The sequence below is a fragment of the Asparagus officinalis genome, chromosome 6 (assembly GCF_001876935.1).
Source record: "Asparagus officinalis chromosome 6, Aspof.V1, whole genome shotgun sequence".
Taxonomy (NCBI): Eukaryota; Viridiplantae; Streptophyta; class Magnoliopsida; order Asparagales; family Asparagaceae; genus Asparagus; species Asparagus officinalis.
Genome location: NC_033799.1, coordinates 77572072 through 77597578, shown reverse-complemented (window position 1 = coordinate 77597578; position 25507 = coordinate 77572072). Strand labels below are relative to the sequence as shown.

The 25507-nt window shown below is 40.2% G+C and overlaps 2 protein-coding genes across 2 annotated transcripts; one reads left to right on the top strand and one right to left on the bottom strand.

The window, feature by feature from the left end:
• On the top strand, positions 312-12424 carry LOC109844750. The gene is made up of 7 exons (XM_020413861.1): positions 312-477; positions 2037-3851; positions 9046-9159; positions 9325-9415; positions 9725-9763; positions 10072-10073; positions 11793-12424. Exons 2-7 carry the CDS (start codon positions 2223-2225, stop codon positions 11931-11933), a joined length of 2016 nt encoding a protein of 671 aa, XP_020269450.1. The 5' UTR covers positions 312-477; positions 2037-2222; the 3' UTR covers positions 11934-12424.
• On the bottom strand, positions 13520-21445 carry LOC109845138 (probable galacturonosyltransferase 11). The gene is made up of 2 exons (XM_020414353.1): positions 21209-21445; positions 13520-15129 (listed from the first exon to the last, which is right to left on the bottom strand). The coding sequence occupies exons 1-2, from the start codon at positions 21356-21358 to the stop codon at positions 13720-13722; spliced, it is 1560 nt and encodes a 519-aa protein (XP_020269942.1). The 5' UTR covers positions 21359-21445; the 3' UTR covers positions 13520-13719.

The following is a 25507-nucleotide window of genomic DNA, read 5'->3' as shown; positions in this document are numbered from 1 at the left end:
GAGGTCAAATGAAAAAGTCAGTCGAAATGATAACGAGAGTGTTGGTCTCGTAGAATGTGCTTTTATAAGAAGAAGAGAAATCTCGCGAAAAGTAAAATCTTAAGTCCCATTTCATCCATGACATTCTAGAATAGTACGTATTGTTTTAATAATTTGACTTACACCCGTTAAGAAACACAAAGCAGGCTCGGAGTTTGACGCCGACGGCCTGCCAAGGCCCATAACTGTGGGCCGAATTGGGCGGTTGGGAACTGTAGCGGGAGTGCGAGTCCTGATGTCGTTCTCTGATCCTCGAACTCGTATCCTCCTCCTCCTCCTCCTCCTCTATCTTTTTATTTATTTCTCTGCCCCAGTTCGATAAAATAATAATTCTTTTCTCGGGAAGCGCAGAGAGAAGAAACCGTCGAGGGCGGGATATTGAAAGCCAAGAGATCTTCCCCGGCCCTAAAAAGCCACGATTTTGTTCCATCTCTCAGGGTATGTTCCCCTTCTCTTTTTATTTGAAACCCTAGTTTTTCTTTCTGTTGGTAGTTATTTTTTTATTTTATTTTATGTTTTTTATTTTGGGGGTAATTCTTCTGAAGCCTTTAGAAACCCTAGTTTTCGAATTGTGCATTGCATGCGCGAGATTTCGGTTGGGCTTTATTGGGCCTTGTTCAATTCCTTAGATTTAAAATAATTAATGGCGTCTTGAGGTTTTCTGGGTTCTCTTCGCTCTCTATAGACACTATGCTGGTTGACATGAATTATTATTATTATCATTATTATTGGTCTTATTTTCGTTCAGGATAGAAAACTAATGCCAGTTCATGCAGGAGGGAAGGCCTACAATTTGGATACTGTCAATGTGAAGATAAGTTAACAAATTATATATTGGGGTGTTGTTATATTTGTTCAAATCCCCACAAGGATGTTGTGAAGAATACGCTCCTGATTCATAGTTGACCAGCGTGTTGCTTTCCTAGAACTTCATGCATTTCTAGTTGACATTTGAAATTATGAACAATATCCCGTCTCCGCCACTGAGCCCAACGACTAGGCGCCGTCTTGCCATCTTTTTTTGTGTTATTATTAATGAGCTTGGTACCTAGTCATAAGGGGTTAACATCTTGTAGTTTCCAGTTAGAGGCAGCAAACGACACGGAATCTGGGTTTTTTTTTACTTTACATACTCACGTTTTACTTCGGTTTAGTTGTTGGATAAGGGTGTCTTTTCATTTATAGTTTCTTTATAACTTGGCTTCTTAATTTTTACGTAAAGGCTGCTGTTTCTTTGAACAAAGGTATTTGGCGATGCTTCTTTGCAGCTGAATTTTTGTTTTTCCCTATGAGGTAAAATGCTCGTTCTGCCTTTCCAAACCTGTGATTGGTCGATTCGGATGTGAAATCCAAATAAAGATGTGAAATCTGCTTTTGCTTTTTCTTTGTATTGCTAGTTTAGTAATTTTACTCGGAATTATTTAGAAACTCTGCGGAAAACCTTAGTTTGTTTGCTCTTTTGAAGAGTTCTGTCACAAACAAAACTCTTAATCAGATCCATAACTCTTCACTAAACAATCTCTTACAATAAAACTTCATCTCAAAACCCTCCGCAAATCCTAAAATATGCAAAACAACAGATCCAGATCAAACCATCCAGTTTTTCGTAGGTGCCTAGTCACCATGTTCATGTGATTTCATGTGAATCTATTTTCTAAGTGTCCCTATTTTGTTTGATGCTTCTAATTGCTGTCTAATTGCTGACCAAGTGAATATACTTGTTAACTATAATATGTTTTTTATTCTTTCTTTAACTCGCAACAAAAAAATTTCTTCACTAACTCCCTGTTTCTGTAGATTTTGAGATTAGCTCGAAGAATTATTGTTTTCACATAAGCCAAACTTCGAATATATTTTAGTCTCTACTGTTTTAGTTTCTAGCATTTATTTCTGTCATTTCTTTGATTTTTGTTTACAATGCTGCTTGTTACTTCCTTATTGACTGTTACATGATTGCTTTTTCTGATTAAGTGATTATTCTTTCTTTTTTTTTGCAGGAAATTTTGTCTTTGTAATTGAATAGTGGCAAATAGGAACCTGTTTGTTTGTCCCAAGTATTGTGAGTTTAGAGTGCTATAATACTTCATAACAGCGGATACCTGTCATTGACTGAAGATAGTATAGAGTAATTATACAGTGCATCATTTTACAACCATAAATCAGTGTACTATGTAATTCAGAGAATGTCAAGGGGTCAAGCTCAACCAAGAAACCAGTCTGTTAGAAGAGTGCTGGAAAGGTGCAAAACTAGGGGCACTATCGAAATTATTGATGTTGACAAAGAACCAGAAGATGTGGTTATTGTTGATGTTGAAGAAACTTCCCATCAGGAATCGAGAGGGCCTGGGACGACGAGAAGAAATTGTTTCCCTGATGGTGTTATTAGCATTGATGATGATGATGGGGATGCTGATGACATGAATGTTCATGCTGATGCTACAAGCAAGGAATTCCATCCTGCATCCAGCAACTCTTCTAAGTCTGAAGAATTAAAAGGTGATGAATGCTCAATGACTAGTAGGAAGGAAAAGCTCCCTTTTGAATCAATGGAATATATGAGGAAGAGGAAGCATTGTCATGTTGGTCCTTCTGTCAATCAGTTTGGTTTAGGTTGTTCCTCTGGCAGTTGGTCTGATAATGACAGGTCTGAGTTTGTCTCTGAATCCAGCATCTCTGCAAGTGTTGGCTCTGACAGTGATAGCTCTGACTGTGAAATCATGGAAGACTCTGGATATATTCGTGAGCAATGGGAAAGAGCTGCCTTAAGAAAAAGAGTGTCGTATAGGCATCCATTTGGTTTGGGAGATCAGACTGGTGCCTCGGGCTCGGGCTCAAGTGGTGATAATAGATTCTCAAATGGGGAAGAATCTCGTAGCAGGATCGATATTGAAACTTGCTTAAATAAGATTTATTCAAATCAGTTCAAAGAAATACCATCTGAATGCTGCCCTAACAATTTGAGCAGTGGGAAGGAGAACCTCTCATTCAATATACCTGCCACTGCTAAACTTGGAGAACCTTTTTGTAAAAGGAATGTGAACACAGCTGACTCAGATGTAGATCCGGCTACCAACACTTGTCATAAGGAACCTAAACATGTATCTGAAACATGTGGCGATAGAGCACAGTCACCATACAAAAACCATTCAGACAATCTGAGATCCGATTTTCGAAACCCAGAAACTGTGTTGTTTAGTTCAGTATGTCATTTGAACATGCAGCGTGACCCAAAAGTAGATGATGATGATGATGATGATGATGTCAGTTCTTCAGGTGAGGACGAGCAAGTTCCAACTGCTACCACTTATTGTGCTAATGGATATAATGGTGAATCCAGCTATTCGGGGAAGGTGGAATCACATCGTGGTAAATCATTTTTATGCAATCCTCAATCCCAGGATGGAGAACAACTAAGACCCGACAGTACTATTCAAGACAAAGGGAAACATCTTCACGAACAACCTTCATTTTCTATGCAACCACAGTATGAATATGTTGTTCGTGAAACTGCTGGGTGTCGAGTGAAAGAGAAACCATCTTTGGATCAGCAACCTTCGTGCAATTATCACTGTTCTGATAGTCCACTGCTTACCAGGAATGGTGAACCCACTCACAAGGAGTTCCCCAATTTCAACACTAATGGAGGAAGTGGAACACCGGGGAGAAGTGTTTCTTTTGATCCTGGACTGAAGCATAAGCCAGAAGAACAAAGTTTTCTTATTTTTGAACGTGAGCGGCACAAAGAGTCTGATGAATATAGACGCGCCGAGGAAGAAGAATGGGCTGCAAGACAGCACCAGTTGCAGATCCAGGTTGCTATTTGTTTGCTTTTCTAAAATATACTTTGAAAAGTACTCTTTACTCTCAATGTTGCTAAGTACTTTCTTGTTTCCCATTCTTCTAATAAGAACCATTGTACTGTTCTTATCATCTGACAAGGCCCATTCTGTTGTCCTTGTCATAAATGCTTGTATGTACATATATCCATGGCAAAAGCTATCACAACGATATACCACTTTGATTATTTCCTCACTTCTGAATAAGCTGGTTCAGGACAAAAAAATTGTCTAGGCTTTTTGGATGTTACACACTGTAACATGCAAGAAAAATGTTTTAATTATACTCAATGAGTTGCTAACTATTGATTCTTACAATAGTCTATTCTAATATGGAAAAACCTAATGCAAAAAAAAAAGTGGATCCACATACAGACTGGGCCTAGAATGCCAAACAATCAGAGAAGTAAGATAGAGTAGACAAAAGAGGAGGATGAATGTGATGAGAAACAATAGTGTATTTGGAGAAATTTAATGCAAAAAAAAAGTGGATCTACATACAGATTGGGTCTAGAACGTGTAGAGGTGCAAAACAATTAGAGAAGTAGGATAGACTAGACAAAAGAGGATGATGGATGGATGTGATGAGAGACAATAGTGTATTTGGAGTAATGTAATGCAAAAAATAAATTAATTAATAAATAGATAAAAGATAAAGTGGATCTACATACAGACTAGGGCTAGAACGCCTAGAGGTGCAAAACAATTAGAGAAGTAGGATGGAGTAGACGAAAGAGGAGGATAGATGGGATGAATACGTGTGGAAATAAACCAAACAATTAACAAATAGTTCGTTTATTGTTCGCCTAATTATTTGTATGTATTTGATTCGGTAGTTTATTTAACAGTAGACAACAGTTTTTGGTATTTGGTTCATGAGAACAAATAGAATTTGATATACATATAATATATATATATATATATATATAGAAATATGGGTATCTTGGTACCAAGCACAAATTTTGTGCTTGGTAGTGATGTGTCACATCCTCATCCACTCCCTACCCATGTGAATTTCCCTATTGGCCGGGTCATTTCGGGGCAAGCGGATCCCCATGTGAATGTTGGTCCCAATTTTGAATGAGTGAGGGGGATGTGACACCTCACTACCAAGCACGACTGTTGTGCTTGGTACCAGCATACTCATATTCTCATATTATATATATATATATATTATATATATATATATATATATAATAAATATATATATAATATATATATATGAGAAATATGAGTATGCTTGCTACAAGCATAAGTTTTGTTCTTGGTAGTGAGGTGACATATTCCCCTCCACTCATGAAATCGGACTCATATCTCACATGGTTGGGGAGTGTTGGGAATTGGAATGATGGATGAGAATAGGAACCTCATTACTAAGCACAAAATTTGTGCTTGATACAAGCATACCATTTCTCTCTCGTCTCTCCTCTGCTCTCTATATACTTATATATATATATATATATATATATATTATATATATATATATTATATATATATAAATTGTGTTTTATACAAACATCGACACCTCAAGGATGGGGTTTGTACCTATATTGTCGCGATACACTAGTATCCAAACATCGATACATGTCAGGTATAACTTTGCATGTCACTGCGAAAAAAATCTTAAGTTTGTCATAGGCATGGATGCTTTTTCTACATATTTATTAACGGGTCAGGTCATTTTAGGCCTGGGAAACCTGAGCCTGAAATGTTCTAACTGAAACCTGGATACAGGTTGAATCAATTCTAAGTTGAATCAATTGTAATATTCAACCATGAACATCAGGTGTGCTGGCCGAGTTGGTCTAGGGCTCCAGGTTTACAATTCTGCAGACCAAAAGCCATGGGCTTATTCTACTTAGAACATTTTTTATTAACTTTTCTGTAAGTTAATGAGTTAATGAGTTAATGTCTTGTTCATTCACTACTTGTCTCAAGGCAAGATAAATGAGAAGAATCGTTAAGTAGCTGTCACCCAAGTTACAATCTGAGCCTGAATTGCTTTAGCAAACATCTGTAATAAAACTTGTGTATCTCTATAACAAATCCTAAATTATATATGTCATATTTCATGATATCAGGGGCAATCCTCTAACCTTGATTCTTTCCTGTGTCCCTCCCGAGGACATTAACGAAGGTGAAACAGGCTTACAACAATATATGGAGGCTCACACGAGTTCGAGCGCTGTGATTAGTCTCTCCTCTATTATGCACTTCAAGTCATTTTTCTTATCTTTCTCCTTTTTCCATGATTTTTATTTATCCCTTTTCTTCTCAATCAGTTCCCCTTCTTTATCTTTTCTCTTCTCCTCTATTATGCCCTTCAAGTCATTTTTTCCATGGGTTCTAGAACTGCTATTGGTAGTCCTCATCTTTATCATCTTTATTTTTCTTATATTTCTCCTTTTTCGATACTTGATTGGAGGAACAGTATATGGTGCAAAATTGCATTTGTAGCTAAGTAGGTGCTAGTATGGTACCTCAAATAGTTGCTTCAAATTTATTTCTAAAGGCTATAGCATTTCCTGCAGCCTGCAGGTAAATTCACTAAGGAATTTCTTCATCTTGCAGCTCAATTTATGTATGTATGTACGCATGCATGCATGACGCACACACACACACCATATAACCCGATACAATATTTTTCTATGTTATAGGTAATACATATTAACATACTGTATATAATAATGTTTGTAACTATTTTATGTGTTTACACCCACTTAGCGCACTAACAACATTAGCTGGTCTATTTAATGAGCCCATTAAACAAATTAGTTCAGAAGTCCAAATGTCATATTGAATCAATTGTTGTGGTCATGTTAGAAGCTCAACAATCACCCTCTAGTTGAAATAATTTTGCGAAGCACGTGATGGCCAGCGTTGCTACTGACAGTGTGCTGGAAGGGCGACACCTCTGCGCCTTGATGCCAACAATACATATTTCTATGTTACAACATGCATGCGTCCACGTTTGTGTATATAAACTGCACATATACTTATGCAATCTAACAAGAAAAGGTATATACACATGTATGTACTCACTGGCAGAACTATGGGGGCTGAGGGAGGCCATGGACCCCTAGCTTCCACCATATATAGGTAATGACTATATATATATACCCTTTAGGGTTTTTCTATGTTATATTTTGAAATTTGACCCTCAAATCATTGAAATTTTTGCTAGGTCCCCATTTCTAGTAAATCTTGTTTTCAAATTTATCCCCCAAATTGTTACTTCTGCTTTTGATTGAAGGGACTAATTTCAAAAATATAAATAAATGAGTTGTGGACCAATGGATGAGAATGACTAACTAGCTTGTGGATAAGAATGATAAAGTGACACAACTAATAAATTAGTTAATATAATGCCTAATTCCCAATTAAAATAAAGCATGTTTTTCCCTCTCTTCTTCTTATATTTTCTAGGGTTTGAAGTCAAATATGGACATCTCCGATTAGTTGATTACTAGAATGTTATGGGTTTGCATTTTGCAGTTTGTGGGCTATGGGAAAAGCAACTGCAATTGGTAAATTTTCAAAAAGAAACTTTAGAAAATTGAAGCATTTTGATTCAATGATTGGTGGATATGTGAAAATGATTTAAGCATTCATGTATGTATGTATGTATGTATGTATGTGTGTGTGTATGTGTGTATGTGTGTGTGTGTGTGTGTGTGTGTGTGTATGTATGTATGTATGTACGTATGTATGTATGTATATGTATGTATATAAGAAATATGGGTATGCTTGGTAGTGAGGTGTCACATCCCCTCCACTCATTCAAATTTGGGACCACATTCATATGGGAGTGGATAGGGATGTGACACATCACTACCGAGCACAAAATTTGTGCTTAGTACCAAGCATAAGCATACCCATATATATATATATATACATATATATAATTTTTTTTATTCTAGGTTTTTCTTTCACATACTAATACATAAGAAAATTTGTTATACATTGTCATATTTGATCGCCTTTTGATTGATGTGGGCTTCGCCATTGTTAATATGCTCATATGATCTCATTTGCATTTTGTATTTTATGTTAATAGATGTTCGTGCGCGCGTCATCGTAAGTATATGTTGTTGTCATATGTATTTACCTTTATACAAGCATATTATATAGGAAATAATAGGCATGAGATGATAGCTCATTTGCTAAATTAGCTACCAAGAGATAGCCATTCGGTGAGGCCCACCATTCTTGTCACATCAAAAGATGTGGGTCTCACCACTTCCATCTCTTGGTAGCTCATTTTGCTAAATGAGCTGCCACCTCCTAGTCATCAATTCCTATTATATATTGTTTATGTAACTATATGATATATTGTATGTACAAAATATGTGTTTACATTTTTATATACATATTATGTTTACATTTCCTATATAGATATACATATATCACATATTTAGGAAGAAGAAAATAAGACAGTTTCAATGAACTGAATGGCCTTATAAAGAGTTAAAACATTCCCTCATAACTAATTATGTCATGTTTACTACAGAGCATATACAGGAGGAGCTTATAATTTGCATAGATGCAAAATTTTGCAATAGCAACTGCTAAGGATGATACTTGCTTATAATCCCAAATCAAGGACTCAATGTAATTAAGTAACAGGGTCGTAGTTAAAGTACTCTAGAATGCAGTTGTTAGCACAGAGACACAGCTCAAAAGCAAAGAAAATCGTATGTCTTGACTCTTGAAGTGAAGTTTCTATCGGTTTGTGTTCGTGTTGCATAGATACTTCTCTATGAACTCAAATCGATGTTGAACATGTGCTGGACTTTGGGACTTGGTCATTTCCTGTGTACTTATTAGACTTTTTCTGAACATATATTTAGATTTTATATATGCTTTTAATATCAGACGGTGCAGCATATTTTTTATGCCCCTTGAACACTTTATACTCATTACATAATGGATGTATATTTTCTTCGTTTATTTATTAAATGTTATTTTAGTGCAAAATCATGTTAGACAGAGGTATGTAAAACTATAATAATTTATGATATGTTTTGATGTAAGAAGTGAAATGCATTAGGCTGCCTGTTATATAGAAATCCAACCATAGGACTTTTTCTTGAGTCATTACCGAGTAATCTATGGTTAAAGCTTTAAGCATATATGACCAGCTGCTGACATTTTATTTATATCTTTTTAGGCTGAAGAAGCACAAAAGCTGAAGAGGAGAAGAAAGGCGGAAACTTTGCGTTTACTTGACATGGAAAGAAGACAAAAGCAGCGGCTTAAGGAAATCCGAGAATCTCAAAAGAAGGTGCAATTGCTTAATATTTCTCTACACAAGATTAACACTCTGGTTTTACAAAATATTTTGTGGCATTTTTATTTATTTATCTGGGAATATCTAATATTCAGTAGGCATTCATATATGTTCTTAGTGCCCTGTAAACTTGACAATATTTGTGATGCCCATTGTTAGGTTGAGGAAACTACAAATTTGAAAGAACACCTACGAGCTGAAGTAAGGAAGGAGCTTGAAACGATGGAACTTAGATATAGAGACATGGCTTTCCCTCTCCCTTGCCATGTGACGTAAGTTTCACTGTTGAGCCCATTCCTGAGTAATGAATTTATTTCCCCTTGATTTCCTTCTGGTTCAACTGTTTGACAATACTACTATTGAGATGATTAAAAGAAGAAATGATATGTTAGTCTTTGAAGATTTAGGCTAAACAGCCTGAAGACAAGGCAGTTAATTCATATTACATATTAGAACACTGATGACCAGGCAGTAACTGTTGGGTCATATATACGTGCCCAATATATATGGGTCCATTATAGAAGAATCCATGCAGGATTTGGGTAGACTATGGTATGTACTTTTATCAAAGCAGTTTTCTTGTGTGTCAATGGTGGAGGTGGTGATACTACTGGTGTTGAATCATTATTGATGCATATTTCTGATTATTGGTTATGTTAGTAACCTTGTTGATTTTTTATGGACCATATCACGTGACTTTCTGCTTCTTGATCTTGAAAGTCGTGAATTTCTGACCTCATGAGCTGTTGAGTTTAAGATATCAGATGAGTTTGGTATGGATATATTAACCTGCAAGTAGATGAGGTTGCATGTCATCTCTTTTTGCTTGACCATGAATCATGACTTTCTGCGGGCTGTTGAGTTTAAGGCATCAATGAGTTTGCATTAATACATCTACCTGTAGAGAGGTAAGGTTGCCTCTTGCAAACATTCATAGATGATTTGCTAGTGCTTTTTTCCCTTCATTGCATTGTAAAAAATGTGATAATTGCCATCTATAAATTATTTTCGTCTTGTTATAATGAATTTGTTAATTTCACCAATGCTGTCTGCATCTAACAATGATTGTATTATGATTGGTCATTCTCTGATGTTTCCCTTTACTTCCTCCCCAACCACCTCCCACCCTCCTTTCCTTCCCTAAATGAGTAGTTCTGTAGTAATTAAATAAGTAGGTTTCGCAACCTTTGGCACAGTTTCGTGTTAGTGTGAGTTGGTGGTTTTAAGTAACAGACTTGATCCAGCTAGGTGTTTGTTACTGCACGCCTATACCTCAAAGTTCAGTTTAGTTTGTTGAGTAAGTTGTTGATTGTACTTGTTTTCCTTGTCATTTGATGCTGAAGTTTGAAGGAAGTCTTGAATCTTCATGATCTTTCACAGGTTTTCTTATTTGCATGAATGATTCATTTATTTTGCACTAGTAGATACCGGAATGTCGGTAGAAAGCAACTGAGGTATGGGCAAATCCTAAATATTCAGGATGATACAACTCTCTTTAGGGTGTGTTAGAAACAGTAAATAGTTAAATAGAAGAGTATAGTTATATATTGTAAAGTAAACCTCTAAGCTATAAAAATCAACAGTTAGCCAAGTGTCAACCATTCATTGCAAAAAATGAAAGAGCATAGGCGTATCTATAATGAATGAAATTGGACCTTGTCATTCATGCATTGCGTTTTTAATTTCATATTCACTTTGATACCTCTTGGATACATTAGAATACATTTTACATTTTAGGAAGTACCTGAAACTACACCCAAGCGTCTCATATCCTGTATGTGTCAGGTGATGAGTACATTATTTCTTTGTAGGGTGTCCATGCAACATCGAGCTTCATCATCCTTGTAACTAAGCCAGATTCCTGACCTTTGATCATTGAGAAGGTCGAGATCCAAAACATAATTGTTGTTTGAAGAAATTTCCAGAGAGCAGGAGCGAGGTTTTATCACCATGCCATGCCAACCCTCTCTTGTTGGAGTTAATTTCTGAAGAGCACTACTATCCATGACACCATACTACTAAAATCTTGACCAAAAATCGGTGGACTCGTACTACGTCATTAACTTCAGGATTGGAACATGCTATTTGTTGTCACATCATATCTAGACTAGTTATGAATACTACAGGAACCTTAATGACAATATTCAGATTCTGTTTACCTACAAAGATGGTTAATTTCAATCGTCATAAATAAAACTTTGCTTTAAAGTTTGTTATATAGTTAATTAGTTATCTTGTGTTCTAGGCTTCTTCTATGCTATGGTATCCACCACCACCTACCACCATGAAACCATTTTGTCTGCTAAGAGCCTTTTGAATACTATTTGAATCCTTGCTATAGGCATGTGATGGTGTGTTATAATCTGCTGCTGCAATTCAGGAGCTTGATTTAAATTTTAAGGTCGTAGACCTTGGGAGAGTTTCTTACTCGATGGAAATTTGAAGTGGGCGTAGACAAACCTTATGTGGAGATGAGCGAAAGTAAGAGGGGATTACAGCATGTGTTAATGTGGCTTATGAGAATGCCTGCGTCATGAATGCAGCATACTGATTTTTGGCTGTTTTGCAAACTTGAGTATGTTGAACTGGTAGCATGTTGAATTAATATAGATTTTCTTACCTGTCAGGTTAATGCTGCCTATAGACAAGCTTTGCTGAGGTTCCATCCAGACAGAGCCTCGAGGTCTGATATTCATCAGCAGGTAAGGGCAGAGGAGACGTTCAAGCTGATTTCACGCTTGAAAGAAAAGCTGCTGCCTGTAATGTAAATTTGGATGCTTAATGATTCCTCTGCTGTTTTAACCGTTGTCGTAAAGTACATGTCACTCTTGGTTGGGGTTCTTTCTTTCTTTCTTTCTCTTTTTATTTTTATTTTTATTTTTTTTTCCAGCCAGTGGCTACACCTATATCCTTTGGTGGTATAGCTTTGGGCTTATACACGTAGAAAATCTTGCATCTTTCAGAAGTTTTATCTCTAGACATCGTTGGTGATACATGGCTTTTCGTACTCTTTGTAACCTTGACACTAAAGCCTCTTGATTGGAGGCTCGCGAGATTTGGCTGTTAGCTGCAGAAAGTGCAGGCTTCCCGGTTGAGAAGCTAATATTAATTTGTTAAGTTAAACGTTAGCCGCCATGGGTGATGACCGTGCTGATAAACGAGTAACTGAGTGTCAGGGTTTTTACTCCTTGTGTTGAATAATGTATGTATAGAAAAACAATCTTATTTTGTGGTATAGAGTTTGCCCGGTTGTTTTATTCATTCAGATGTAGTACATTTTTGTCGTCCTAACTGCAGCACCAACTTTTACGAGGACTGCACTTGTTTCTCTCCAATCAGAACACCGCTAGCCACGGTCGTTCGCACTGTGGGTTAGGACGCGAGTCAGTGCGAGTGGGAGTGAAGGGCACTCGCAGCTGTTGCTAGCACCACACTCCTCTAATCATGAATCCTGCATGTGTCTGTGTGCTGTGAGCATGCGTCACGCTTGCAAGCACGCTCTACTCCCCTGAATTTACACTCGGTCACCAGCAAATGCTCCTGCATCGGCACTGGCACTGTGGGCTACTCTATGATCTCTCCCTCGTGCTGTGCCGCTGATAAGCACTTGACATGCTGAAGTAGGATGCAAACAGATAGAGATTTGGATCCGATATGATATTATCGTATTCATCTCTGCTTACTAATTATGTATTCATATCATCGTATTCATCTCTGCTTACTAATTATGTATACGCGTGAAATCAAAAAGGTTCCAGAAAGGAAATTTCATAGGATGCTGATCAGATAATAAAAGGACAACGTACATGAGGATAGTAGAAAAGATTGGAGCATAAATAGATTGTGTCGGGAAAATTTTTTTTTAAATAAACCGAGGTTTCTCATTGATGTGTTCAGTAAATCTGAAAAACTGATCTCTAGATTAGTAAAATTGATCTTGCATTTGTTAGCCGAAGATCAAAATAATTTAAATACTTAAATGACCGGGGGGCAGTAGGGTTTTGAAGAAGGTGGAGGGTAGGGGGCTTGTATGATAAAATGCAGGGGTTAGCTCCACCCAGTTTACCGAAGAGCATAACGTCATCCGTTCTCCGTCTCCGATGATGGAATTGCGGTTGAAGGTAAGATTTCAGCAGCACCGGTATTTATACCTATTTCAACTTGTCTACAGAGAGCACGGAGTTTTCGGAGTTCTAAAGCAAAACCGCCCACAGCGATTTTTGAACAATTCCCCGCAACGTTAATGGAACCACTGAAACATGCAACGTTACTGAATCATGCTAAAAGTAAAGATATGCTGCTCGTTGAATTGACAACGATACAAGTCATGCCAAGTCCACAATCTCTCAAGACATCAAGCAAAACACAATTTGATACCAAGGGTAGAAAAAAAAAAAAGAATAGCGCAGGATCGGTTCCATGCCTCAAGATTGTACATGTACTGCTGCTTTTCACTCAAAATTCTTTTAGAAGAGAAAGAAATACTATAAAGCTAAAGCTCCAAGCACAAGAAGAGCTCACTTTAAAAAAAAAATACATGTGGCTGATATCTGCTTAAACTCCTAGAAAACAATCTTGAACATATGGGTGCGTTAAATTGAGATATTGCTGCCACAGATGCTTATACCTGGTTATACCCAGCCTCAACCATGGCTTCATATCCCCAGTGAAATGCACAGCCGCAGCGCTCTCTATCAGCCTCTCGTCGATATCCAACTCAGACCCTAATCCCATCACATGCCATCTTCTATCAATTGGCTCCACCAACCCGTAAAATGCAAGAAGTCCAGCTGACAAAGTCCCATCCTTCCAAAGATTCTGGTCTTCATTACGCTCTTGCCAGTAGTGATACTTCACAGTAGCATTCACCTTCTTCCATTCTATGAGATCAAACACATTTATCCCAAATGCCCAAGCACAGGCTTGAGGATCAAATCTCGATCTTATAAGTGGATTAGAGAAATTAAGATAGTCGTAGAGCCTGTGAGATGTTTCCAAACAAGTCTCCACAGCTCCAATCACATTCCCATGCATATCTAAGGTGAACAATGATGTTATGTCCTTTTGCACCACAACGTCATCCTCGAGAAACACCACCTTCTCTAAAGAGGGATGCATTTCTGGTAGATAGAAGCGCAAGTGATTTAGCAACACTATAGATTTCGGGCTCATATATTTCGATTCTCTTGCTTCTGATAGTTGCTTCACCAATGGAGAGTAAGAAGCCTTCAACCAAATTAGGTCTTCAATCTTTGTGACATCTATTGTGCACCCTTTAAACTCATTCTTAAGAAACCAAGCCGTCATGGCTCTATAATTGACTTCATCAGTAACAATATGAAATACAAGCTGCTGAGGGTGTTCAGCATTTGAGACGGTGGAGTTCACTAGAACTGAAGTCGACATCACGTTATCTGAGAAGACGCAGAAATGATAGAGATTGTTGTCGACAAGACGCTGGGAGTTTTTTTTCTCTTTTGCCATCTTTTCAAGCAACTCATTTTCAAACCAGTCCTCAGTCAGCCTAAGAGTCATGCAGTGAACCTCTTTAGGCATAGTTTCAGTAGCCAACCGACCAAGTTCTGCACTTTGTACTACAGCTGCAACTGCACGCTCTTCAAGGGCCTTTACATGTTTCTTAAGTGTCGTGATTGTGGTGCTGATATCATAGTGCAAGCCTTGGGCTTTATGGATTAGCCTAGATAGTTGGCTAATTATAGGGAGAGCTTCTTCTGAGTTGACGGGTTTAGATGTTGTGATGGACTCAGAGAGAAGCCCTTGGGAGTTTCTCACAAAGGAGCTGAGCTCCCAGGCTAGATTGAGGTTCCCGTGCTCTTTAGCTATGATTATGTAAGCCTTTGCCAGGGATACCTGGTCGATCATTTGTCTTGCGGTTGAAGTAGTGCTCAGCAGTTCTAGCGTAAAATTTAGACTTTCACGAGTGAGGTCCTCAAGCTCTATCTCCTGTGGATGTACAAAAATTAGAAAGATGAAGCAATTCAGAATATGCGTATACGCAATGCGAGAGGAGCAAATTGTTGATAATTAAAAAGATTTCGCGGTTGCAGGTCCACGACTGTTACATGTGTAGTAAACTAGAAGGTTGAACTGTGTACAACTCCTATACATTAACAAGCTGATATCCTGAAGGGTGTGATGCTGCTTGCTGTTGAAGCAGATTATCGGAACAATATCAGAGAAACAGAAGAAAAAGCAAATGGGATACTGTCTAGGGAGTAGATTTAAGGTAATCAGCTCATGGATAGCCACAGGGACAGTTGGTATGTACAACTAAGCAATGTGTCAAAGATGTAATTATATACTTAATTTTATTCCTATTCTGTTTCCCAACTCTCTTCTACATATATAAATTTTTTAAGGGTTGTTTGCAGATTTAACCCCCGTGCTATGGGCGTGCAGCTACTAATCACTTTCTCTATTTCATTAACACATACACCCCTGGTTCCTGTGATGATGTTATATCCGCGCTAGTTTTTTAAACCCACATGGGGATCTCATTGGATTTGTTCCTAGAAATGTCTTAACTTCAACTAGCACATGATGGTCATGCGAGATTGAAATTAATGGGAAGAATATGTCGCGATCGGGCAGGAGCATATGTGCTAATAAAACAAGAACGTGTGTCCTCGTAGTATAAGAGGCACGCACATCTGCAAGTACCCTGTTCTGAAGGTAATCAAGCATACCCATATCATTTTGGCAAGCAAACACCCGCATGTAGGACTGGCAGAACAGTTGATGGAGCCTGGGGGAACGTTTTGGATGGTCGGCGGTCGACCACGAGATCGTGGTGGTCGACCGCATTCGTGCACGGGGCCTCACTGTGTTGTGCGCAGCGGAAATTTCGGCAGAGTTTCTGGTGCACAATAAGAGAGAAAGATCAATAAGAATTCTCGTCTCACCAAGGAAACAAGAATCTGAAGCGGATATCTCAACAAAGTGAGATATCGGCTCTTCCTCTCATCAGTTCTAGGACTGACCTGTCGAGGGATCCTAAAAACTATTACAATGACCACAAACTCAAACAACCAATTTTACGTGGTTCGGCAAACTGCCTACGTCCACGGGGCAAGGAGGGGGAGATCTACTATTAGAGGAGGAGAATACAACTAGGATTTACAATCACTCAATCTAAACCCTCAAACAATCTCTCTTCCTCACACAAATATCTCTCTCACAAGCACAAAAAAAACTCTCTCAAATCGGCTCTGCACGCTACCCAAGAAAGAAAAACAAACTGCACACACAATCCTTTGTTTCTTCTCTGCTTGGCACGCCCACGTCTGAGAATTAATTCGCAGCCGCCAAAAAAAATCAGAGTTCCTCACCTTTCCCCTGCCTTCGCTCAAAGAGCACAAAACCCTAGGAAAGGGTTTATATAAACATCTGTTGTGTCTTCGGGTGGGCCTTCTTTTCGCCACTGGACAAAAGCATCCCACACGGTTTCCAATCCACGCGGTTTCCTACTCGTCTCAGCCTTTCACGCGGAATCCAAGAGCACATGGGTTCGTGAACAACTCTTTAGCCGCTGGACTTTGCAATTCTCCAAAGCTTGTGGCCCCCACAAGCATACCGCCAACAATTCTCCACCTCGGCGAAGCTTTCTCAAAACTGAGCCGACACCGACCAAACCAAATGTCTCACTTGTTGTGTCCAGTACACCGTGAAACAATTCACGACAACAGACTCAATCCATAACAAGTCGAGAACCCAAATGAGAATGCAAACACTCTCCAAATGTCAGTATCAACTCACCAAATTAATCTCACCCCATCAAAATCCAACCCGGCTGCATCTGAAAGACTGCCTACGTATCCTCTTGCCCAAGGAATCAAGCCGAATGTAGTTCACCCAAATGGCCGCGAACGACCTTAATCCAATAGAAGAGTTCGCAACCCTTCTCTAATATCACGATCAAGTCTGCGGCTGATAGCACCTCCAATGACCCCAAACTGAAACAATCCAAACATCTCCACCTGAGCAAGCTACATCTATCAGCTGCACTCGAATCAAAACCCAACTCATCATCTGCATCCGAATCCAAATGACTTCCACGCTGTTTCACCTCAGCTGGAATCCCAACCAATGCAGAATGATCTGGAGTAATCTTTACCCAATGTGGAGTAGCATCACTCTCCACCCGCTGCGATACCTCTAAGGTCTGTCCAAAACTCTTCACCTGCTGAGAGTCAATTGACTTCCTCATCGAAGCCTCAACCAAAGTGACACTACCAGACCTATCTTCCAATGGAGTTTTACCTCCAATCACAGCAGTTGACAACTCTTTAATAGGATGACCCAAATATGTCGAAGCCTCTGTCCAAAAACTCTTCTGCAAACCATTGCTCGACCACAAACACCGATCCTCCTCCAGAAAGGCACGGTTCTCCAAATTTGTCACCCTATCTAGCTGCCCCAAGATTTCCTTTCCAACGAAGTGTCTCGAAATGCCGTGAGCTCGGCTCCAACACAGAAACAGGTCCATCTTGTACCTCCCACCAGAATGGAGTACCTTCACCTTCTGTCTATTACACACTTCTTCAATCTGTTAGAGACTACTAGGACTTTCTCCAATGGGGATTTGGTTGCAACCCAAACACGCCTAGAACAGCCACCAACAAAGGAAACCAAACGCCTATTACCTCCCAATGATGCCCCCTTGGAAGGCCCCCAAACATCCACGTGAACTCCTCCAGAACGACCCTTAGCACGGTGAATAGAGGTGCCACACTTCACCTCGGTCTTCTTGCTCACATCAACATGTTCACTGGACTTCAAACTGCAGGTCTTCGCACCCTCTTCCAATCTATGCGAGGAATCAATACTGGAATGGTCAAGCCCCAAATGCCGCAGTCTAGTCAAATCAATAGAAGTCGCCAGCTCTCCACCTGCCACTATACCTCCAGTCAAGTAATACAGGTTATTCCTCCTGACGCCCTTCATCAAAATACGAGAGTCTCTCGCAATCTCGAGAACCATGTCCTCAACACGAACCTTCAGACCCTCTCCAACCAAAGCTCCAATCGAGATCAAGTTCTTCCTCAAAGAAGGAACATATCTCACATCGTTTAACTCTCTAACAGTCCCGTCAAACATCTTTATGCGAATTCTTCCTATCCCAAGGATCTGGCATGCACGGTTATCAGCCATGTACACCACACCACTATCCACCAGCTTCTCAAAACTGGAGAACCATTCCCTTCTAGGGCACACATGATAGGTCGCACCACTATCCAACATCCATTCAGATTCCTCCGAATAGCTATCTGTAGGACTGATAGAAAGCGAATAAATAGAAGAGTCAGAATTATTACCATCCGATACGATATTTGCTTCTGATGATGGCTGCTTCCCTTTCCCCTTCTGCTTATTCTTCATCCATTCGTCGAGCTTTGGGCAGTCTTTCTTCCAATGACCAGTCTCCTTGCACCAAGCACACTGATCTTTTCCTACTCTAGACTGTGACTTCTAATTCTTTCGGTTCGGATTCTTCCCTCTTGCGACCAACGCCTCTGCTACCGACTCAGTCGAATTCTCCTTATCCTTCTTCCGAAGCTGATAATTCACCAATGCAGCAGTGACCTCACTATACGAAAGTGATGCCTTCCCATTAATCAGAGTAAGAACGAAGGTCTCATATTCCTCGTCGGGCAAGGAACTCAACAACAGCAACGCCTTGTCCTCATCTTCAATCTTGACATCCACATTCGCCAAATCCGCAAGAAGCTTTGTGTAGTGGTTCATGTGATCTCTAATGGAGGTTCCCTTCTTCAACTGGAAACGATAAAGTCTCCTCTTCAAATGCAAGCGATTTTCCACACTCTTGGTCAAATACTTGCTTTCGAGAATCTCCCAAATCTTCTTCGCAGAAGTCTCATTCATCACATCATATTTTAGATCTTGAGTCAAACAAGACCTAATCACACCACACGCCGTTCGATTCATCTTTTTCCAAACCTTCTCTTCAATCTCATCTGGCTTGCCATCTAACTCCAAGGTATCCTCCAAATTCTGCGCGTTCAGCGCATCCAAAACCTCGCATCTCCATAATCCAAAGTTGTTTGTGCCATTAAATTTCTCCACATCTATCTTCATAGAGTGGATATTCAAACTCTGAATAGTCTTCACGCCAGAAGAACCACCCTCGACTCCCGAAGCACCTTCTTTCCCCGACATCTTACGCACCAACGAACAAAGAATAGATCCAAAACTGAAAGATAGAGTCTTTACCAAAAGATCCCACCTTTATCACCAACGAAGCCCTAAACGAGCCTCCAAATTGATCTACTCCTCAAACCAAACCCTAGATCTGGAATCTGGGCTCTGATACCACTTGTTGTGCGCAGCGGAAATTTCGACAGAGTTTCTGGTGCACAATAAGAGAGAAAGATCGATAAGAATTCTTGTTTCTCAAAGGGAACAAGAATCTGAAAGCCTAATATCCCATCAAAGTGGGATATTTGCTCTTCCTCTCGTCAGCTCTAGGACTGCGCGTCGAGGGATCCTAAAAACTATTACAATGGCACAAACTCAAACAATCAATTTTACGTGGTTCGGCAAACTGCCTACGTCCACGGGGCAAGGAGGAGGAGATCTACTATTAGAGGAGGAGAATACAACTAGGGTTTACAATCACTCAATCTAAACCCTCAAACAATCTCTCTTCCTCACACAAATATCTCTCTCACAAGCACAAAAAAAACTCTCTCAAATCGGCTCTGCACGCTGCCCAAGAAAGAAAAAACAGACTGCACCTGCTCCGTGCACGAACACTAAACAGCCGCCTGCAGTTCCTTTTCTCCCTTCCTGAGAATTAATTCGCAGCCGCCAAAAAAAATCAGAGTTCCTCACCTTTTCCCTGCCTTCGCTCAAAGAGCACAAAACCCTAGGAAAGGGTTTATATAAACATCTATTGTGTCTTCGGGTGGGCCTTCTTTTCGCCACTGGACAAAAGCATCCCACATGGTTTCCAATCCACGCGGTTTCCCACTTGTCTCAGCCTTTCACGCGGAATCCAAGAGCACATGGGTTCGTGAACAACTCTTTAGCCGCTGCACTTTGCAATTCTCCAAAGCTTGTGGCCCCCACAAGCATACCGCCAACAATTCTCCACCTCGGCGAAGCTTTCTCAAAACTGAGCCGACACCGACCAAACCAAATTCTGTGCGGTCGACCGTGGCGGTCGACCGCGATGCCTACGCGGTCGACCGCGATACCTACGGGTCCGCCCGCCACGATCGACCGTCGAAGCGGTTTGGGCTGAATCTGGGTTCCAGACCCGTTTCGTTTTGGATTGTTATAAATACCTAATGGGTGTTTCTAGGGTTTGAGTGCAAGGGTTTTGAGCTGAAATAGAGGGGTTTTGTTGGGCTTCTATTGTAGGAGCATTTGGAGAGATCAAGTGTGATTTGAAGAGGGTTTTTTGTGAGATTTGTAACCCTAGTTGTATCCCCTTGATTTCTAATAGTGAAAACTTCTCTTTCCTTGCCCCCGTGGACGTAGGCATCTCGTCGAACCACGTTAAAACTGATGTTGATTATTTGTGCTAATTGAGTTGGTGTGTTTGGCTTTCTCTCTCGGCGATTTGGTATTGGATCTCCCCCAACAAGCATGTAAGGTAAGGGTTCTACGAAGTGAAAAAGCTCCATACGAAAGCTACCGACTTAACGTTACCACCCCACAGCCAGCCTGACATCAAAACTTGTTTAAAAAATTAACGGGAAAAGTAATTAAATGAATGATTAATGATTAATGCACTTATTTAATAATAATGAGGCCAGGAGAGTAGGACGCGGGTGCTCAGAGAACTAAAAGAACTAAATGATTAATGCACTTATTTAATAAATATAAATAAATAACCCCCTAAAAGGAATAGCAATTTAAACACAAGGAATAGCAATTTATTATTAAAAAAAAAAACCCTAAAAGAAGATGGAAAGATGATATTTCTGACAACATGGGATATTTAACGTCAGAGGACGACAACATGTATCTATTAAAAAAGAAGAAGAAGAAGAAGAACCTGGAGGGGAATTAGAGAGGGATCTCCGTGAAATTGAACGATGAAGAGAAGGAAGAGGGCGAGGATGAAGAACCCTAGCACCCAGCAGATCCGACCCGATCGCCTCCTCCTCGCCGGGCGCCGAAGTTCCCCCGCCCTCCGACCGCCCATTCCTCCTCCTTCCTCCTCCTTACCGGAGCTCCGATAACACAAACAAACAAAAACCCCGTTGCGTTACTCTCGCTCGCACCTCCCCCAGCAATCCAAAATGTGGGACCCACCCACCCCCACTCACCCAACAAAAGGTTCAGTTGTTGGTACAGTTGGCACGGCCCGAATTATATAAATGACGGGGTACTCTCCTCTCTGAGCCAGGATGTCTGTCTTTTTGCAAAATGTAAAAAAAACAAGGGAAAAATGTGTCCAGACCCCAAAAACATAAACTTCATGTGCTGCAGCCCCTTCTAGTTTTACCCATGTGGTTCAGCCCCTTGAAGTGTGACGTTTTGTGCTACAGCCCCTTTTTAACAATTATTACATGCCAACTAAGCTAAAATCCCCAAAATAACCTTACCCCCTCTCCTCAATCCTTCAAACCCAGTTCTCTCTCTCTCTCTTCTCTCTCTCTCTCCCCCCTCTCTCTCCCCTCTCTCTCTTTAAAAACAAGGGTTTTATCAAGCTCGTCGTTCTGGCCCTCGCCCTCCTCGCCGTCACCACCTCCGCCCAGGCTCCCAAGCCTCCCCCGAGTTCGTCGCCGCCTCCCCTCCTCTCCTCCGCCCGACCTCGTCGCGGTAGCTCGCCGTCGCTCCCCATCTCGCCCTCGACTACGCCGGAGTTCGTCGCTGTGCTGGCCACTTTTGAACCCATAGTATGGTAGGCCGGAGGAGGATGACCAAGAGAAAAGAGTGCATGATGCTCAAGAAAAGTAAAAATGAAGGGGACAGAATAGAACTAACATTGTGCAGATTAGAACTAACACTGTAGACAGAATAGAACTAACATTGTAGACAGAATAGAACTGTAGACAGAATAGGGTTTGAAGGATTGAGGAGAGGGGGTAAGGTTATTTTGGGGATTTTAGCTTAGTTGGCATGTAATAATTGTTAAAAAGGGGCTGCAGCACAAAACGTCACACTTCAAGGGGCTGAACCACATGGGGGAAACTAGAAGGGGCTGCAGCACATGAAGTTTATGTTTTTGGGGCCTGGACACATTTTTCCCAAAAAACAAACTATTATTATTATGCTATTAACACAATTTAATTAATGCTAAGGATAGTCTTCACATGATACTTTCACATTAATTATGGAAAGTATTTGTTCCCTTCCACTGTTTCTCAATGGTGATTTTTTTAAAAAGACTTTTTTTTTGCAATTTTATGAGCAAAATCGAACTCTTACTGTTTTAATAAGAAAATAGACAAGTGATCAGTGATTGTTAAATACACGGGACTAGTAGTCCCTTGTATTTTAAACATTATATTTTGCAAAATCGATCTTTTTGTGTCCAGCCATAATGACACGATCATAAAAAGATCGATTTTGCTAATTAAAATACAAAGAGTTTGATTTTAGTCATAAAATTGCAAAAAATGGCCATACTCAAACTATGCCCACTCTATTTCAAACCTATAGTTTAGAATGCAGACCATATATAGCTACGTACAATAGGGCATATAGCTATGTACCCTAAATCAGGTAGCTATACCCCTCACAATTAGTCATAACTTGAAATACATAATTAACTTTGGGGTACACGTACTACATGTGCACTTCAATCCTTATCCTTCAAGCTTCCTCTTTGCTATTTCGCGCAAAAAAAATTTTTTTTTATCAATATTAGTCTCTTAAATCTTTAATATTTGAAGATTAGTCCCCAAATCATTAAAATTGCCATTAAAATATAAATGCGTGCAAGAGCAAAGATGCCCCCATGCTACTCACCAACTACAAGTAGCAACGGAAACCATTTGAGAGAGCAATTACATAAACGCGCGAAGGGCGTGCTTAATTTACATCGAAGCCCAAAAAAATGCTAGGGGCTGTTTGTTTGCATAAGGGGAAGTTAAGCCTGCCAAAAGTGTCAGTTTTGACTGGCTTTCAACCTATTTCCCCCCTCTAAAGAAGGCAACCAAACGCGCCCTTATATCGCCACAACCAAGATTACAGCTCGTGGAGCAGCCGATGTGGGACTAAAACATAGCCAGCGATTATATTACAAACATCTGATGACTTCACCATAACTAAAAAGGAAAATCACTACAAGATATATTCTTAGGATCGTAACTTAAGGCGCACGCTGTATTTCGTAAACCAACTGGAATTCTCTTCGGGAGAACTCTCGGACGAAGACGACGGCGATGATGGTGACGACGGCTCGATCTCTCGGTCATCCTCCTTGTTATGATCTTTATTGAACCGATTGTGAAAGTAGCGATAGAGAAGGGCAAGAATCAGGGGAAGAAGAAGAGTCAAGCCTAAATGCATCCATTTAGTATGGCTGCTCTTATCGCCGTCGTCGTCGTCGTCATCGTGGTTTTTGTCAGGTAAAAGGCCAAGGAATCTTGCTAAGAGCCGAAGCAGAGCGAAGAAAGCCTCAACTAGAGACTCGAGGCTATCTTGGATATCTTCAATTGGATCATCGTCTCCTAGTAGTCTCCCTGGGGGTCTCCTCATCATAACATTTTTCTTTGGTCAGCCCCCTGCATCTCTTCAATATGGAGCTCTCATGGGGAACTCAGATTTAAGTAGGAGAGTACGTACCTGCATAGAATTATACACAAGAGGCTGGGAAGCTTCCTAGAATTAATGAACAGGGGAAAAGAAATTTGTTTCTTGAGTTTCTCGTGGGTTAATTAATTATTGAACGAATGATGACAATGTTGTAATTCTGAACTGAGTATGTAGTGAAGAAAAACTTTGGCTAAGGCTAGTATGATAGAGAATTTGGTGCTTATGTTTTCTTTTTTTTTCATATATCAAATTCTCTTACTCATGGGTTTATATAGACTTATACATGACCCTTCATATTCCATACATTAACTCTATACATTTACTTGCATAGAATACAAGGAGTCATCTCTTAGAATACCACCCCACTTATTATACTTTGACTCTTAGGATTCCCTTCCACCTAGGATATCACACTATGGCTCTTAGGTTGTTTAACATGCTAAACATTGATTAGTTCAACACTCCTCCTCAGGGGTTAGCAGGTTTAACACCCATTAGTTCTCGAAGTGTGCAAAAGCGATCATTCGGCAACACTTTGGTGAGAATGTCTGCAGCTTGATCTTCAGTTTTGCAGTAGATGACCTCCATCTCCTTGTCCACGATCGCGTCCCTGATGAAGTGTGGCTTCACTAAGGCTCCTTTTGAAGTTGTATTGGGTGAAGTAGGAGTTGACCTCTTCATACCACGCCCTTGGTGCTTGCTTGAGACCGTACAGCGCCTTGTGGAGCTTGTAGACTTTATCCTCGGCTCCTGCAACTTCGAACCCTTACGGTTGATGGATGTAGACTTCTTCTTGTAGATGGACCCGTCAAGGTTCAGTTTAGTCTTATAGACCCACTTGACGCTGATGATTGGCTTGGTTGCAGGTTTCTCTACCAGCTCCCAGGTGTCATTTTTCTCTATCATTGAGATCTCCTCCTGCATGGCTTTCTTCCAATCTTCTTCTTTGATGACTTCTTCAAATGACTCAGGCTCCAATATGCAAAAATTACATGAAGTGTAAATCTCATTAAGATTTCTGTATCTTAATGGAGTTGTGCTTGAGGAGGAAGAAGAACTGGGACTAGAGTTGGATGGTGTGCTTGAGGAGTTAGCACTTGATCTGGGTGTGGTTGAGTCGGAGCTTGTTGAACTCGAACCGTTTTGTGGAGTTTGCACTTCTGGCTCTGGATCTGGATCTGGATCTTGGGTGCTTTCTGAATCTAGGTAGATGTAGTTTGTGGGCACCTGCTCCTCCTTCTTGAGATCCCAATTCCACTTGGCTGATTCGTCAAAAACCACATCCCGTGAGATGACGATCTTTTGAGTCTTCGGGTTGAAGAGCCTGTAGCCCTTCGTATGACTTGCGTATCCTATAAAGATACACCTTCTTGTGTTCTCCTCCAGTTTGGATTTCAACTGGCCTGGGATGTGAGCAAAACAAACACAACCGAAAACCTTAAGGTGGTTTAAGGAAGGTTTTCTACTTGAGAATGCTTCGAAGGGGGTTTTGTCCTCCAATGCTCTTGTTGGACACCGGTTGAGAAGGTACACTGCGGTGTTGACTGCTTCTCCCCAGAACTTGTAGGGAAGGTTCTTCTCATGTAGG

Bases quoted from the DNA above. Each gene is read 5' to 3' on its own strand.
- LOC109844750 (XM_020413861.1), top strand. From the start codon at position 2,223: ATGTCAAGGGGTCAAGCTCAACCAAGAAACCAGTCTGTTAGAAGAGTG. The intron at 3,852-9,045 runs GTTGCTATTTGT...ATATCTTTTTAG, and splicing joins AGCACCAGTTGCAGATCCAG to GCTGAAGAAGCACAAAAGCT. The intron at 9,416-9,724 runs TCCCTCTCCCTT...CTATGGTATGTA, and splicing joins TAGATATAGAGACATGGCTT to CTTTTATCAAAGCAGTTTTC.
- LOC109845138 (XM_020414353.1), bottom strand. From the start codon at position 21,358: ATGGGCGGTCGGAGGGCGGGGGAACTTCGGCGCCCGGCGAGGAGGAGG. The intron at 15,130-21,208 runs GTTCTTCTTCTT...GTACATCCACAG, and splicing joins CCTCTCTAATTCCCCTCCAG to GAGATAGAGCTTGAGGACCT.